Source organism: Oncorhynchus tshawytscha, linkage group LG10 (assembly GCF_018296145.1).
Source record: "Oncorhynchus tshawytscha isolate Ot180627B linkage group LG10, Otsh_v2.0, whole genome shotgun sequence".
NCBI lineage: Eukaryota > Metazoa > Chordata > Actinopteri > Salmoniformes > Salmonidae > Oncorhynchus > Oncorhynchus tshawytscha.
Window position 1 is genome coordinate 10,832,655 of NC_056438.1, and position 16,587 is coordinate 10,849,241.

Consider the following 16,587-nt stretch of genomic DNA (forward strand, 5'->3'; position numbering starts at 1 on the left):
GCCTATAGTTGTCGGCCAAATCACCGGGTCTATGAATAGGTTAATGTGGTCACATGACCACAGGTAAACACGATCTAATTATCATACATATGCACACACAACACACACACCATTTTAGGCATGACATGACTCCATACTGATTAGCTTGCAATCCATTGGCTGTGACCATAACAGTGGGCTCCCGGGTGGCGCAGCGGTCTAAGACACTGCATCTCAGTGCAAGAGGCGTCACTGCAGTACCTGGTTCTAATCCAGGCTGCATCACATCTAGATTGTGATTGGGAGTCCCACAGGGCGGCGCACAATTGGCTACCAGCAATCAACAGACGTTGTCCCTGACTGCAGGAGATTTAAGAGTACCTGGACCAAGACAGACAGACGAACCATCTCAAATGACGCTGTATCTCAAATACACCCTATAGCTCTGGTCAAAGGTAAATGGTGATAGGTCAATAGGGTATCATTTGGGATTTGACCAACAATGAGTCACTGATTGAATCAGAAGTCTTAGGAACAAACATCACCATGACAACGACATATAGGTGACAAGTATTGATTCACGATGAACTATGACAGGGATCATCAACTAGATTCAGCTACAGGCCAATGTTTTCTTGAGCAGATGGTCAGGGGGCCAGAAGATAATTCTAAATCATTTGTAGACATAAAATTCACAGCAAGAAGCCCAAACAGATATAATAGACTACACATTAATTTCAAACTTGCTTAAGTTTATAGACAATAACTACTCTTTATTATGTGTGGGAATACTTGGGGATAGATTTCCTAAATTAAAATCACTTGGAGCTGATTTCCTGTTTTTACAGTCTTTAAATAAATAAATCTATCGTTTTTTTGCTTAGAAAACTTGGCGGGCCAAATAAAACCACCTGCGGGCCGAATTTGGCCCGCGGGCCACCTGTTGGGGAACCCTGATCTATGACTACCAATCAATAACTGTTACAATTCAACCCAGAAATCACTGTCAATGTTTGACCAACCTCAAACAAAGGTTTATGTCTTATTCAACAATACATTATTAATCATTTACTAGTGAGACGTGAGTGTGTGTGAGAGAGAGTTTACAAATCAGTACACCTACAGTAGGCCTACTATCCTAACCAGGATCAATTCCCCAATTAAAGACATGCTCCTGAACTTTGACAAGTAATGAGTATTTTTAAAACCTCCCGCTTTGGGCTGGACATGTCAATGTGTAGTTCATACATGCATAATCTATGAGCAGAATTACTGTCTTACCTCAATTAGCCACAAAATCCCTTGTTTGAAAGCAAATGTTTTTCTGGAAGCTGTGCTATACCATTTTTCCTACATTTCCCCCATCGTGGGCCAGCCCCCTAGCAAGTCGAGTTCAACCAATGAGCTTTAGCCCCTCGCCATTTGAGTGACAGCTAGCAAGATGCACACACAGCATCGTGAAAGAGAGAGAGTAATGTACATATCTACACATACACTGGGTCTACAAAACATTAGGAACACCTTCCTAATATTCAGAGCGTTACACAGGGATGCCGGCCCATGTTGACTCCAATGCTTCCCACAGTTATGTCAAGGTGGCTGGATGTCCTTTGGGTGGTGGACTATTCTTGATACACATGGGAAACTGCTGAGTGTGAAAAACCCAGCAGCGTTGCAGTTCTTCACTCACTCAAACCGGTGCGTCTGGCTCCTACTACCATAACCTGTTCAAAAGGCACTTCAATCTTTTGTCTTGCCCATTCACCCTCTGAATGGCACACAGACACAATTGATGTCTCAAATGTCTCAAAGGCTTTAAAATCCTTATTTAATCTGTCTCACCCCTTTCATCTACAGTGTGATTGAAGTGGATTTAACAAGTGACATCAATAAGGGATCATAGATTTAACCTGGATTCGTCTAGTCAATCTGTCACGGAAAGAGCAGGTGTTTTTAATGTTTTGTACACCCAGCGTATGTGACTTAGTACGCAATTTCCGTGGACCACTTTTGGCTCGTGAGCGCTACTTTCAGAACTACTGGCTAAAAAGTATACAAAAGTACTGTAGAATCTCTAAGGGCTTCCACAATTTTAAAGTACCAACTCACTCAGAGGGTCCTTAGTTGTAAAAGTACCGGAGAATCTCTTTAAGCTCTCATGATGAAGACACAAATAGGCCTATAGTACCACAGCACAATGAAGCAAAACACAACAGATCTCACTACTGTACGTGTACACTGTATGCGTTTGTCTGTTTGCATTCTTGTCTATCCTACCTTGGCACGTAGCTGCCCCGATGTGGACACCTTCCGGATTAGCTTCTGCTCCGTCTCATCTGGCTCTCCGTCACTATCGGAGCTCTCTTCACCGGGTTCGGGCTGCGCAAGGTGGTCAGTTTCCAATGATGAGTGAGACTCCTGTGGTTCTTGGACGTACAGGATATTCGGATTCAGTTTGGAAGCCATGATGGTGGCTGTTTAAAGGGAAAGGACTTGGGAGAAGGAGGACTGAAGGAAAGGACTTGGGAGAAGGAGGACTGAAGGAAAGGACTTGGGAGAAGGAGGACTGAAGGAAAGGACTTGGGAGAAGGAGGACTGAAGGAAAGGACTTGGGAGAAGGAGGACTGAAGGAAAGGACTTGGGAGAAGGAGGAGAAGACAATGTGACGTGTGTGACCAGACTCTCTCTTCTGTCTTCAATCTTCGCGCTTCGAAAGTTGACCTAAGGCGACAGGTTCTGAAAAGATGGATGATCAATATTTGATTAAGGAAAAGTGCCAGTTGACAGTTAGGTAGTTGGAGTTTTAAAATACCCCGGTATTTTGGCTGGAAAGCTGGACAGTATGAAATGTCTCGTATGGCAGTTAGCGTTCATCAGTTTGAAATGTCCTCGTCCACAACTTGTGCCACTCTCACTCTTTGGGGTAAGGCATAGGGACTGTCCCATCGTGTAAATTCATCACCACATTGACTTCTTGCGAAAGGCTTAGCTGGCGGACTCATTCAGTGCTAACGTAATGTTAGCAGGCTGGTAGTGGGGCTAACGTTAGCAGGACGGTAGTGGGGCTAACGTTAGCAGGACAGTGGGGCTAACGTTAGCAGGACAGTGGGGCTAACGTTAGCAGGACAGTGGGGCTAACGTTAGCAGGACAGTGGGGCTAACGTTAGCAGGACAGTGGGGCTAACGTTAGCAGACTAGTTGGCTACCAACCTTGCAAATTGATTTGTAACAATACATTCATGAAATATTTGCATGTAAGTTTGGTGAAAATGAAATTGAAACCATTAATCATGGGTGCAAACGATTTTGGTTAAATTTGAAGTTCCACATCGGAAGTTATTTTTGTTGGAGATTACATTATAGGGAATAGCTTGGTTTACAGCATCCTACTTACAGTTGAAGTCAGAAGTTTACATACATCTTAGCCAAATATATTTAAACTAAGTTTTTCACAATTCCTGACATTTAATCCTAGTAAAAATTCCCTGTCTTAGGTCAGTTAGGATCACCACTTTATTTTAATGTGAAATGTCAGAATAATAGTAGAATGATAGAATGATTTATTTCAGCTTTTATTTATTTCATCACATTCCCAGTGGGTCAGATGTTTACATAAACTCAATTAGTATTTGGTAGCGTTACCTTTTAAATTGTTTAACTTGGGTCAAACGTTTCAGGTAGCCTTCCACAAGCTTCCTACAATAAATTGGGTGAATTTTGGCCCATTCCTCCTGACAGAGCTGGTGTAACTGAGTCAGGTTTGTAGGCCTCCTTGCTTACACACACACTTTTTCAGTTCTGCCCACAAATGTTCTATAGGATTGAAGTCAGGGCTTTGTGATGGCCACTCCAATACCTTGACTTTGCTGTCCTTAAGCCATTTTGCCACAACATGGAAGTATGCTTAGGGTCATTGTTCATTTGGAAGACCCATTTTCGACCAAGCTTTAACTTACTGACTGATGTCTTGAGCTGCTGCATCAATATATCCACCTAATTTTCCAATCTCATGATGCTATCTATTTTGTGAAGTACACCAGTCCCTCCTGCAGCTGAGGTCTTGGCTGATTTCTTTTGATTTTCCCATGATGTCAAGCAAAGAGGCACTGAGTTTGAAGGTTGGCATTGAAATACATCCACAGGTACATCTCCAATTGACTCAAATGATGTCAATTAGCCTATCAGAGGCTTCTAAAGCCATGACATCATTTTCTGGTATTTTCAAAGCTGTTTATTAAATGCACAGTCAACTTTCATTTAGTGTATGTAAACTTCTGACCCACTGGAATTGTGATACAGTGAATTATAAGTGAAATAATCTGTCTGCAAACAATTGTTGGAAAAGTTACTCGTGTCATGCTTAAAGTAGATGTCATAACCAACTTGTGAAAAGTATAGTTTGTTAACAAGAAATGTGTGGAGTGGTTGAAAAACGAGTTTTAATGACTCAACCTAAGTGTATGTAAACTTCAGACTTCAACTGTAGTACATCTCACACACACACAAAAAAATCCAACATGACTGATCAGTTGTATGTAATAACTCCAGAATAGAAACGTGAGGTTTAATTGCATTGGGACTTTTGATGCTTATACTAATGCAAATCCATGTGTGGTAATGTTTTCTACCTACATACCGTTTAAGACAGTTGTTGGGCGAAACTGTCACTGGTTGACTTCTGTTTTCGTTCTTTGCTGGTTCCTCTTTATTTTCCATCAATGGATGTTTGTTGTGGTGAAGCCAAATCCACTCTATTTGGTTCAAACATACACACATCGCATTAACATCTGTAATTGTCCCTTATAAGCCTTATCACAATAAAACAAATAGTTGATATGCATCTGTGGTTACCTGCAGTAACCTGCAATACAACACTTGACTGTCACGGATCTCAATTTCCTTGGTTTAAGCTTTCTGAATTTAACCGACGTGTTGCTAGCCTCCACAACGACCACTTTATCTAGCCTACTGTAGCCAAACGCAGTAGGTACCAAACATATGACACAGTAGGGTTAAACGGATCGTTAAAAAGAAACGAAACGGATTTGTCTGTAACATCCATTGCTTCTACCGGCGCTTCTGCCAGCTGGCGGCTCACGAGTGACAACGTCTGATCATTCATTCTATGATAACGCTGCAGGCAGACGTGGCATACACGAAACACGGATGTCAATTACATTAATTAATGAGTTAATCTATCAACTCATTCATGAATTTATTCTGTTCACCGGCGACGCTCAGTCAAAACCGTTTCGATTCTAAAGCTTTACAAACCCCATCGTCAAAATCCGGTGGGCTACGCGAGCCTCGTTCAAGGATCCCGTGGAACCAACACCGGATCAAGCGTTGATGCCTTGCATCTGTATTCTACCCGGGCCGATGAAATATTTACCTCCGTTCCGGTGGTCTACAGCGGCGTCTCCCACTGCTTCTGCCCGGCCTGGGTGCCTGTCTTTCTGCTTGAATCCTGCCACACGACTGGGCTGTCACATTTCTGGTTCTCTCGCTCTACTGTCACAGGAAAACACTTTACGCGCATAGCATCGGAGGCGATTTGATTGAATCAGGTGGGTGGGAGGGGAGGAAGAGAGCGATAAGAGGGCAGAGGAAGGAGGGTGATTTTGCGTAAAAACAGCCCTTAGACCCCCTGGGCCTTATTGATTAAGTGTGGCCTACATAGGACAACTTGTATCAATAACCTTTAGGCTACTCATTATCCAGTATGGTAAAAGGCTTTACCTCTTAAATTGTTGTTTGTTTTTGACATCAACGTTTCATCAAACCTTTCCAGACTGTTAAAGTCCATATTGTATTACGATAGTACTGTATCGTGTTACCTGTTCCCATCTGCAATCTGAACCTAAAATCAATGACTCCCTTGATCAGCACACAGACACGCACACACACATACCAGATACACACACGTCTCTCTTTCTCTCTCTCTCTCTCTCTCTCTCTCTCCCTCTCTCTCTCTCTCTACCTCTCTCTCTCACTGTCTCACTCTCATTCTCTCTCACTCTGTCTCTCACTCTGTCTCTCTCTCACTCTCATTCTCTCTCACTCTGTCTCTCTCTCTCCCTCTCTCTCTCTCTCTCTCTCTATCTCTCTCCCCTTCACTCTCTCTCTGTCTCTCTCTCTCTCTCTCCCCTTCTCTCTCTCTCTCTCCCCTTCACTCTCTCTCTCTCCCCTTCACTCTCACTCTCTCTCTCTCCCCTTCACTCTCTCTCCCTCTCTCTCTCTCTCTCTCCCCTTCACTCTCTCTCTCCCCTCTCTTCTCTCTCTCTCTCTCTCTCACTCTCTCTCTCTCTCATTCTCTCTCCTTCTCTCATTCTCTCTCCTCTCTCTCTCTCTCCCCTTCTCTCTCTCTCACTCTCTGTCTCTCTCTCCTCTCTCTCTCTCTCTCCCCTTCTCTCTCTCTCTCTCCCCTTCTCTCACTCTCTCTCTCTCTGTCCCTTCATTCTCTCTCTCTCTCTCTCTCTCTCTCTCTCTCCCCTTCACTCTCTCTCTCTCTGTCTCTCTCTCCCCTCTCTCTCTCTCTCTCTCTCTCACTCTCTGTCTCTCTCTCATTCTCTCTCCTTCTCTCATTCTCTCTCCTTCTCTCTCTCTCCCCTCTCTCTCTCTCTCTCTCTCTCTCTCTCTCTCCTTCTCTCTCTCTCTCTCTCTCTCTCTCTCTCCTTCTCTCTCTCTCTCTCTCTCTCTCTCTCTCTCTCTCTCTCTCCCCTTCTCCGTCTCTCTATGTCCCTGGCACCAATGGTAGATATACTGTAGGCTACACACCGTTGTGAGTCATCTGTCTTCAAATTGATACTGGTATGCTACTTCCTTTCTTCCAGTGGTTGCCCCTGACAACATGGACCTAGTGGATTTGGGACATGGTAGCACAATCACCTCTGACAGGCCCTTAATAACGTGAAAACAGGGACATAGTGGAGCTGGGACATGGTAGTATAGTCAGCTGTGACAGCAAGACAAAAAGGAGGTTGGTTCTCTCTCTCTCTCTCTCTCTCTCTTTCTTTCTTTTAGCCTTTTAGGTCTTTCTTGTTTCCTGAGACAGAGGTAAGGAGCTAAGGAGGTAAGGAGTTGACAAAGATCTGAAAATAGGATACCTAGGTCACACAGAAACTCACACACAAGCACACACCAGATTGGGAATGATTGACGATAATGTTTTAACATCGTGTGGCTCTTTGCTGCCCTCTAGTGTTGATGGTCTGTTGTACATTTACTGCCTTATTAAACATATCGGAAATACTGCCTATGACTTTAATTGTGTGTATGTGTGTGTTTTCTTACTCAGTCGGTGGTCTCAACTTACTGTTGTGAGTTGGAATAGTAGAAAACACAAGGTGTCATTTCTAAATTTGGTTCCTCATCAACCGTTTTCTCCCGTTATGTCAGTCACTGATAGTCACTCAATTAGCCACGTCAGCTGCATTGTTTTTACATTGCTCTAAGTTAGTCTAGTGGCCAGCTATCTAAACTTGTAGTAATCATGATTGAATTAGCTCCCGGCGGCCCCCATTGATTTCGCTGATCGTTGACACTCAGATATCAAATGAAAAACTTCAAACAGCTCACTTTGTTCTCCACTCCATGGCAAAATTAGTAGAATGAGGGGTTGGTGACGGAGGACAGTTGGTGGGGTTGGTGACGGAGGACAGTTGGTGGGGTTGGTGACGGAGGACAGTTGGTGGGGTTGGTGACGGAGGACAGTTGGTGGGGTTGGTGACGGAGGACAGTTGGTGGGGTTGGTGACGGAGGACAGTTGGTGGGGTTGGTGACGGAGGACAGTTGGTGGGGTTGGTGACGGAGGACAGTTGGTGGAGTTGGTGACAGGGGCCAGTTGTTGGGGTTAGTGACAGGCATTGGTGACAGGCGTTGGTGACAGGCGTTGGTGATGGGGGCCAGGCTGTGGGGTTTGTGACGGGAGCCAGTTGGTGTGGTTGGTGACAGGGGCCAGTTGTTGGGGTTAGTGACAGGCGTTGGTGACAGGGGCCAGTTGGTGGGGTTGGTGACGGAGGCCAGTTGGTGGGGTTAGTGACGGAGGCCAATTGTTGGGGTTAGTGACGGAGGCCAGTCGGTGGGGTTAGTGACGGAGGCCAGTTGGTGGGGTTTGTGAACTGCGCCAGTTGGTGGGGTTGGTGACGGGGGCTGGTTGGTGACGGAGGGCTGGTTGGTGACGGAGGTCAGTTGGTGGGGATTGTGAACCGGGCCAGTTGGTGGGGTTTCAGAACCGGGCCAGTTGGTGGGGTTGGTGATGGGGGGGCTGGTTGGTGACAAAGGCCAGTTGGTGGGGTTTGTGAACCGGGCCAGTTGGTGGGGTTGGTGACTGGGGCTGGTTGGTGACAAAGGCCAGTTGGTGGGGTTTGTGAACCAGGCCAGTCGCCAGTTGGTGACGGGGCCAGTTGGTGGGGTTGGGACGGGGCCAGTTGGTGTAGTTGGTGACGGGGCCAGTTGGTGCGGTTTGTGAACCGGGCCAGTTGGTGGGGTTGGTGAACCGGGCCAGTTGGTGGGGTTTGTGGCGGGGCTGGTTGGTGACGGGGCTGGTTGGTGACGGAGACTGGTTGGTGACAGGGGTCAGTTGGTGACGGAGGTCAGTTGATGGGGTTTGTGAACCGGGCCAGTTGGTGGGGTTTGTGAACTGGGCCAGTTGGTGGGGTTGGTACAGGGGCTGGTTGGTGACAAAGGCCAGTTGGTGGGGTTTGTAAACCGGGCCAGTTGGTGGGGTTTGTGAACCGGGCCAGTTGGTGGGGTTGATGACGGAGGCCAGTTGGTGGGGTTTGTGACAGAGGCCAGTTGGTGGAGTTTTACACAGGGGCCAGTTGGTGGGGTTTGTGAACGGAGGCCAGTTGGTGGGTTTTTTCACAGGGGCCAGTTGTTGGGATTGGTGACGGGGGCCAGTTGGTGGGGTTTGTGACGGGGGCCGGTTGGTGGGGTTGATGACGGAGGCCAGTTGGTGGGGTTTGTGACGGGGGCCAGTTGGTGGGGTTGGTGACGGGGGCCAGTTGGTGGGGTTTGTGAACCGGGCCAGTTGGTGGGGTTTGTGAACCGGGCCAGTTGGTGGGGTTGATGACGGAGGCCAGTTGGTGGGGTTTGTGACAGAGGCCAGTTGGTGGAGTTTTACACAGGGGCCAGTTGGTGGGGTTTGTGACGGAGGCCAGTTGGTGGGTTTTTTCACAGGGGCCAGTTGTTGGGATTGGTGACGGGGGCCAGTTGGTGGGGTTTGTGACGGGGCCGGTTGGTGGGGTTGATGACGGAGGCCAGTTGGTGGGGTTTGTGACGGGGGCCAGTTGGTGGGGTTGGTGACGGGGCCAGTTGGTGGGGTTTGTGAACCGGGCCAGTTGGTGGGGGTTTTCACAGGGGCCAGTTGGTGGGGTTGGTGACGGAGGCCAGTTGGTGGGGTTTGTGACGGAGGCCAGTTGGTGTTTTTTTTTTACAGGGGCCAGTTGTTGGGATTGGTGACGGGGGCCAGTTGGTGGGGTTTGTGACGGGGCCGGTTGGTGGGGTTGGTGACGGGGCTGGTTGGTGGGGTTTGTGACGGCGGCCAAATGGTGGGGTTGGTGACGGGGGCCTGTTGGTGGGGTTTGTGACGGGGCCTGTTGTTGGGGTTTGTGACAGGGGCCAGTTGGTGGGGTTGGTGACGGGGCCAGTTGGTGGTGTTGGTGACAGGCGTTGGCGATGGGGGCCAGTTGGTGGGGTTTGTGACGGGGCCAGTTGGTGGGGTTTTTGACGGGGCCAGTTGGTGGGGTTGATGACGAAGGCCAGTTGGTGGGGTTTGTGACGGGGGCCAGTTGGTGGGATTTGTGACGGGGGCCAGTTGGTGGTGTTGGTGACAGGTGTTGGTGACGGGGCCTGTTGGTTCGGGTTGGTGACAGAGAACATCCCTGGTCATCCCTACTGTCTCTGATCTGGAGGACTCACTAAACAGAGAACATCCCTGGTCTTCCCTACTGCCTCTGATCTGGAGGACTCACTAAACAGAGAACATCCCTCGTCATCCCTCCCTACTGACTCTCTGATCTGGAGGACTCACTAAACAGAGAACATCCCTGGTCATCACTACTGCCTCTGATCTGGAGGACTCACTAAACAGAGAACATCCCTGGTCATCACTACTGTCTCTGATCTGGAGGACTCACTAAACAGAGAACATCCCTGGTCTTCCCTACTGCCTCTGATCTGGAGGACTCACTAAACAGAGAACATCCCTGGTCATCACTACTGCCTCTGATCTGGAGGACTCACTAAACACAAATGATTTGTTTGTAAATGATGTTGGAGTGTAACCCTGGCTATCTGTAAATAAATAAAATAATTGTGCCATCTGGTTTGCCTAATATAAGGAATTTAAAATTATTTATGCTTTCACTTTTGATACTTAAGTATATTTAAAACCAAATACTTTTAGATTTTTACTCAAGTATTATTTTACCGGGTGACTACTCACTTTTACTAGAGTCATTTTCTATTTATGTATCTTTACTTTTACTCAAGTATGGCAATTGGATTCTTTTTTCCACCACTGTTTAGAAGTGGACATATTATTATGACATGTGTTTTTTAAATAAACACTTCTGACAGGCTATCCGACCAATTGGACGCGTCCGCATGGTCCTAAAGCCGGAGCATCGTTTTGTATCACATTCCAATGACAGAACTGGGAGGGACACAAAAGCAATTTCAGATTGTGGTGGTTTATCTGTACTTTACTATTTATATAGTAAAGTCCCCCTGTCCTCAGTGAAAGCTGTGCCCCTGTCCTACACAGTGAAAGCTGTGCCCCTGCCCTACACAGTGAAAGCTGTTCCCCTGTCCTCAGTGAAAGCTGTGTCCCTGTCCTACACAGTGAAAGCTGTGCCCCTGTCCTACACAGTGAAAGCTGTTCCCCTGTCCTACACAGTGAAAGCTATGCCCCTGTCCTCAGTGAAAGCTGTGCCCCTGTCCTACACAGTGAAAGCTGTTTCCCTGTCCTACACAGTGAAAGCTGTGCCCCTGTCCTACACAGTGAAAGCTGTTCCCCTGTCCTCAGTGAAAGCTGTGCCCCTGTCCTACACAGTGAAAGCTGTGCCCCTGTCCTACACAGTGAAAGCTGTTCCCCTGTCCTACACAGTGAAAGCTGTTCCCCTGTCCTACACAGTGAAAGCTGTGCCCCTGTCCTCAGTGAAAGCTGTGCCCCTGTCCTACACAGTGAAAGCTGTTCCCCTGTCCTACACAGTGAAAGCTGTGCCCCTGTCCTACACAGTGAAAGCTGTGCCCCTTCCCTACACAGTGAAAGCTATGCCCCTGCCCTACACAGTGAAAGCTGTGCCCCTGTCCCTACACAGTGAAAGCTACGCCCCTGCCCTACACAGTGAAAGCTATGCCCCTGTCCTCAGTGAAAGCTGTGCCCCTGTCCTCAGTGAAAGCTATGCCCCTGCCCTACACAGTGAAAGCTGTGCCCCTGTCCTCAGTGAAAGCTGAGCCCCTGTCCTACACAGTGAAAGCCATGCCCCTGCCCTACACAGTGAAAGCTGTGCCCCTGTCCTCGGGAAAGCTGTGCCCCTGTCCTCAGTGAAAGCTGAGCCCCTGTCCTACACAGTGAAAGCCATGCCCCTGCCCTACACAGTGAAAGCTGTGCCCCTGTCCTCGGGGAAAGCTGTGCCCCTGTCCTCAGTGAAAGCTATGCCCCTGCCCTACACAGTGAAAGCTATGCCCCTGTCCTCAGTAAAAGCTGTGCCCCTGTCCTCAGTGAAAGCTGTACCCCTGCCCTACACAGTGAAAGCTATGCCAGACAGTCAGACAGCAGACAGTCAGACAGACAGACAGACAGACAGACAGACAAGGAGCAGACAGACAGACAAACAAACAGGTGGAGTAGACAGACAGACAGACAAGGAGCAGACAGACAGACAGACAGACAAGGAGCAGGCAGACAGACAGACAGACAGACAGACAAGGAGCAGACAGACAGACAGACAAGTAGCAGACGGACAGACAGACAGACAAGGAGCAGACAGACAGACAGGTGGAGCAGACAGACAAGGAGCAGACAGACAGACATACAAGGAGCAGGCAGGCAAACAGGTGGAGCAGACAGACAAGGAGCAGACAGACAGACAGACAAGGAGCAGGCAGACAGACAGACAGGTGGAGCAGACAGACAGACAAGGAGCAGACAGACAGACAGACAGACAGGCAAGGAGCAGAGAGACAGTTATCAAAGACAAGACAGTGTGTCCCCAATGGCTTGCATGTCATCTGCAGAGAGAGAGAGGAGGGAGGAAGGAGAGAGAAGAGAGAAAGAGAGCGACAGAGGGAGAGATTAAGAAAAAAAAGAGAGAGGAGGGAGGGGGAGAGAGAGATGCAGAAGAGAGGCAGCTAGAAGACTGTTTAAGCATATCAGTCCTGCGGCACATACATCCATCTGACAACATCGGATTGAAGCTATAAATATACTGTTGATAAATATATGTATTTTAGGAACGTTTGAGTCATTCTCAGTGTCCACGCACACACGCACGCACACACACACACATACACACACACACACACACACAGTCTCTTTTCTGTACAAACTCCAATTGGACAGGAAGAAAGGCACACATCAGAAGAACATAAGGAGAACACAAAACAATGACATCATTGTTCAGCAGAGACCTTTAACCTTGTTTGTTGAGATTAGTTGCCATGAGAACTGTCTGTTTGTCACACGGAAGATTATAACTGCATTTTGTTTATGTTCACCTGAGTGGATCTACTGAGCGGTATCTTCATCTGATAACTGATATGAAGGTGGATTTACTGTTATATAAAGAGTGTTGTGGACGAGGTGTGTGTGTATATTTGTGTGTGTGTCTGTGTGTGTTTGTGTGGTTGGTTGTCTTCTAGTGTATAATGGGTTCACATGGAGCAGTGGTTCCCAACTCCGGGACAGAATTTTTGTTATTGTTGTTGTGACAACTAATCACCAAGCCCTCAGTGAGTTGAATTAAGTGTGAGTCTGTCCCGGGCTACAACAACAATAACATTTGATTTGATAATCGGTTGAAAAAAACACCACAATGTAAAGTGCTAAATGACAATCAGATGTCGTTGTGTCGTTGTCGAGGAGATAATTCTAACATCTTACCTTTTCCTGCTTTTTTCTCTGTCTCTCTCTCTCTCTCTCTCTCTCTCTCTGGTCAATCTGTCTCTCTCTCTCTCTCTCTCTCTCTCTCTCTCTCTGGTCTCTCTCTGTCTCGCTCTCTCCCAGTCTCTCTGTCTCTCTCTCTCCCTCTCTGTCAACATGGCATGTATCTTACCCTCTGACATGATACACTTTGAATGTAGACGATCACAAACACAAATTTTACAGACACATACACACGTCTCCTTTCCTAAGCCTCAAACCCTGCTCCAGAAATATCACAGTGCTATTTTTACTTCTACTCACCGCAGTGTGTCTCTGGTGCAATGTGTGTGCGTGTATCTGTGTGTGTATCTGTGTGTGTGTGTGTGTGTGTATCTGTGTGTGTGTGTGCGCGCCTCTGGTGCAATGCGTGTGTGTGTGTGTGTGTGTGTGTGCGTCTCTGGTGCAATGTGTGTGTGTGTGTGTCTACACATCAATTGAACTGTTTTTCTATTAATTAGACAGTTCTCTCCATATCGTACATATTGTCTGTCTTCTGTATCTGGACTGGGGATCAATACGACAGTAAAATACGTTACTCTCCATGTAACTGAATGTGAAAGGTTAATAGGTTTATACACAGATAGTCTGTGTTTTCTTTCAAATGCTGGAACCTGTTCTTGATTCAGCTTCATTCGACTTACACGGTATTACATAAACCAATGGAGTTGTCCCCAAAGTGCAAACCCTCCCCATCTGGCATTTCAGGCAGGCTCAATGAAATGCTCAACTTACTTGAAGAAAATCAAATACTATCTGAACCTAGGTCTGGTCTAGAGTGCCTTCAGAAAGTATTCATACCCAATTGACTTATTCCACATTTTGTTGTGTTACGCCTGAATTCAAAATTGATTCAATTTATATATTTTTTCTCTCACCCATCTACACACAACACCCCGTAATGACAAAGTTATTGTCCTGCTGAAAGGTGAATTTGTCTCCCAGTGTCTTTTGGAGAGTAGACTGAAACAGGTTTTCCTCTGTGCTTAGCTCTTCTTTTTTTCCTGAATAACTCCTAAGTCTTTGCCGATGACAAGCATACCCGTGACATGATGTAGCCACAAACTGCCCTTTCCCACCTGGACAAAAGGAACACCTATGTGAGAATTCTATTGATTGACTACAGCACAGTTCAACACCATAGTGCCCTCAAAGCTCCTGTACTCTCTGTTCACTCCTGACTGCACGGCCAGGCACGACTCCAACACCATCATTAAGTTTGACGATGACGCAACAGTGGTAGGCCTGATCACCGACAACGACGAGACAGCCTATAGGGAGGAGGTCAGAGAACTGGCCGTGTGGTGGCAGGACAACAACCTCTCCCTCAACATGATCAAGACAAAGGAGATGATTGTGGTCTACAGGAAAAGGAGGACCGAGCACACCCCCATTCTCATCGAGGGGTCTGTAGTGGAGCAGATTGAGAGCTTCAAGTTCCTTGGTGTCCACATCACCAACACCAACTAACATGGTCAAAGCACACCAAGACAGTCGTGAAGAGGGCACAACAAAACCTATTCCCTCTCAGGAGACTGAAAAGATTTGGCATGGGTCCTCAGATCCTCAAAAGGTTCTACAGCTGCACCATCGAGAGAATGGTTGCATCATTGCCTGGTATGGCAACTGCTTGGCCTCCAACCTCAAGGCACTACAGAGTGTAGTGTATACGGCCCAGTACATCACTGGGGCCAAGCTTCCTGCCATCCAGGACCTCTATACCAGGCGGTGTCAGAGGAAGGCCCTAAAAATGGTCAAATACTCCAGCCACCTTAGTCAGAGACTGTTCTCTCTGCTACCGCATGGCAAGCGGTACAGGAGCGCCAAATCTAGGTCCAGGAAGCTTCTAAACAGCTTCTACTCCCTAGGCCATAACACTCCTGAACATCTAATCAAGTGGCTAACCAGTCTATTTGCATTGCCCCCCCACCCCTCTTTTATGCCACTGCTACTCTCTGTTATTATCTATGCATAGTCACTTTAATAACTCTACCTACATGTACCCCCTGTATATAGTCTCCACATTAACTCTGTACCGGTACCCCCTGTATATAGTCTCCACATTGACTCTGTACCGGTACCCCCTGTATATAGTCTCCCATTGACTCTGTACCAGTATAGTCTCCACATTAACTCTGTACCGGTACCCCCTGTATATAGTCTCCACATTAACTCTGTACCGGTACCCCTGTATATAGTCTCCACATTAACTCTGTACCGGTACCCCCTGTATATAGTCTCCACATTAACTCTGTACCGGTACCCCCTGTATATAGTCTCCACATTAACTCTGTACCGGAAGTCTCCCCCTGTATATAGTCTCCACATTGACTCTGTACCAGTACCCCCTGTATATAGTCTCCACATTAACTCTGTACCGGTACCCCCTGTATATAGTCTCCACATTAACTCTGTACCGGTACCCCCTGTATATAGTCTCCACATTAACTCTGTACCGGTACCCCCTGTATATAGTCTCCACATTAACTCTGTACCGGTACCCCCCCTGTATATAGTCTCCACATTAACTCTGTACCGGTACCCCTGTATATAGTCTCCACATTGACTCTGTACATGTACCCCCTGTATATAGTCTCCACATTAACTCTGTACCGGTACCCCCTGTATATAGTCTCCACATTAACTCTGTACCGGTACCCCCTGTATATAGTCTCCACATTAACTCTGTACCAGTACCCCCTGTATATAGTCTTGCTATTGTTATTTTACTGCTGCTCTTTAAGTAATTGTTCCTTTTATTTCTTATTCGTCATTTTTTTAACTACATTGTTGGTTAGTGGCTTGTAAGTAACCATTTCACCACTGTTGTGTTCAGGCATGTGACTAATACAATTTTATTTTATTTTTCTCAGTGAGCATAGCCTTGCTATTGAGAAAGGCCGCCGTAGGCAGACATGGCTCTCAGGAGAAGACAGGCTGTGTGCACACTGCCCACAAAATGAGGTGGAAACTGAGCTGCACTTCCTAACCTCCTGCCAAATATATGACCATATTAGAGACACACATTTCCTCAGATTACACAGACCCACAATGAATTTGAAAACAAACCCAATTTTGGGGGGGTGTCACCGATCCTGTAGAGGTGTTAAACTTTTGTGAGTGTAATGTTTGATGTTCAGTTTTAATTGTTTATTTCCCTTGTTTATTTTCCTTTAGGTTATTGTCTAATTCCATTGTTTTGGCAATGTAAACATGCCAATAAACCCTTTGAATTGAATTCAATTGAAAGAAAAAAAGAAAGAAAGAAAGAAAGACAGACAGACAGACAGACAGACAGACAGACAGACAGACAGACAGACAGACAGACAGACAGACAGACAGACAGACAGACAGACAGACAGACAGACAGACAGACAGACAGACAGACAGAGACAGACAGACAGACAGACAGACAGACAGACAGACAGACAGACAGACAGACAGACAGACAGACAGACAGA

The 16,587-nt window shown here is 46.9% G+C and overlaps 1 protein-coding gene across 4 annotated transcripts in view; it reads right to left on the reverse strand.

The window, feature by feature from the left end:
* Window positions 1-5,529, reverse strand: part of LOC112238399 (diacylglycerol kinase delta) — a 101,341-nt gene extending 95,812 nt beyond the window's left edge. For 3 of the 4 annotated variants that reach the window (XM_042328106.1, XM_042328107.1, XM_042328104.1), the window contains exons 1-3: window positions 5,372-5,529; window positions 4,616-4,730; window positions 2,257-2,715 (exon numbers count right to left, since the gene is read on the reverse strand). In XM_042328106.1, coding sequence (XP_042184040.1) covers window positions 2,257-2,445 — 189 coding nt within the window. In that variant the 5' untranslated portion in view covers window positions 2,446-2,715; window positions 4,616-4,730; window positions 5,372-5,529. The remainder of the gene's footprint in view (window positions 1-2,256; window positions 2,716-4,615; window positions 4,731-5,371) is intronic. The other variant, XM_042328105.1, reaches the window with a different exon arrangement.
* Window positions 5,530-16,587: the final 11,058 nt, after the last annotated feature.